Here is a 316-nt window from a genome sequence, read left to right on the forward strand (position 1 = left end):
CGCTGTCCAACCGCGTGAAGACGGGGCAGATCGCCAACTGCGCGCTGCCGTGCCACAACCCCTACTTCAGCCCCGACGAGCGCGCCTTCACCGCCTTCTGGATCGGCCTGTGGTCCGTGCTCTGCTTCCTCTCCACCTTCGCCACCGTCTCCACCTTCCTCATCGACATGGAGCGCTTCAAGTACCCCGAGCGGCCCATCATCTTCCTGGCCGCCTGCTACCTCTTCGTCTCGCTGGGCTACCTGGTGCGCCTGGTGGCCGGCCACGAGAAGGTGGCGTGCAGCGGCGGAGCGGGGGCGGGCGGCGCGGGGCCCGG

At 69.3% G+C, this 316-nt stretch overlaps 1 protein-coding gene across 1 annotated transcript; it reads left to right on the top strand.

The window, feature by feature from the left end:
* Nucleotides 1-5: 5 nt before the first annotated feature.
* Nucleotides 6-310, top strand: LOC104916380 (frizzled-8-like; the record flags this gene model as incomplete). Its single annotated transcript, XM_010727424.1, has 1 exon — nucleotides 6-310. A coding segment is annotated over one exon (305 nt), but the record flags the coding sequence as incomplete, so codon positions are not given.
* Nucleotides 311-316: the final 6 nt, after the last annotated feature.

The sequence above is a fragment of the Meleagris gallopavo genome, unplaced genomic scaffold (genome assembly GCF_000146605.3).
Source record: "Meleagris gallopavo isolate NT-WF06-2002-E0010 breed Aviagen turkey brand Nicholas breeding stock unplaced genomic scaffold, Turkey_5.1 ChrUn_random_7180001889254, whole genome shotgun sequence".
In the NCBI taxonomy this organism is placed as follows: Eukaryota; Metazoa; Chordata; class Aves; order Galliformes; family Phasianidae; genus Meleagris; species Meleagris gallopavo.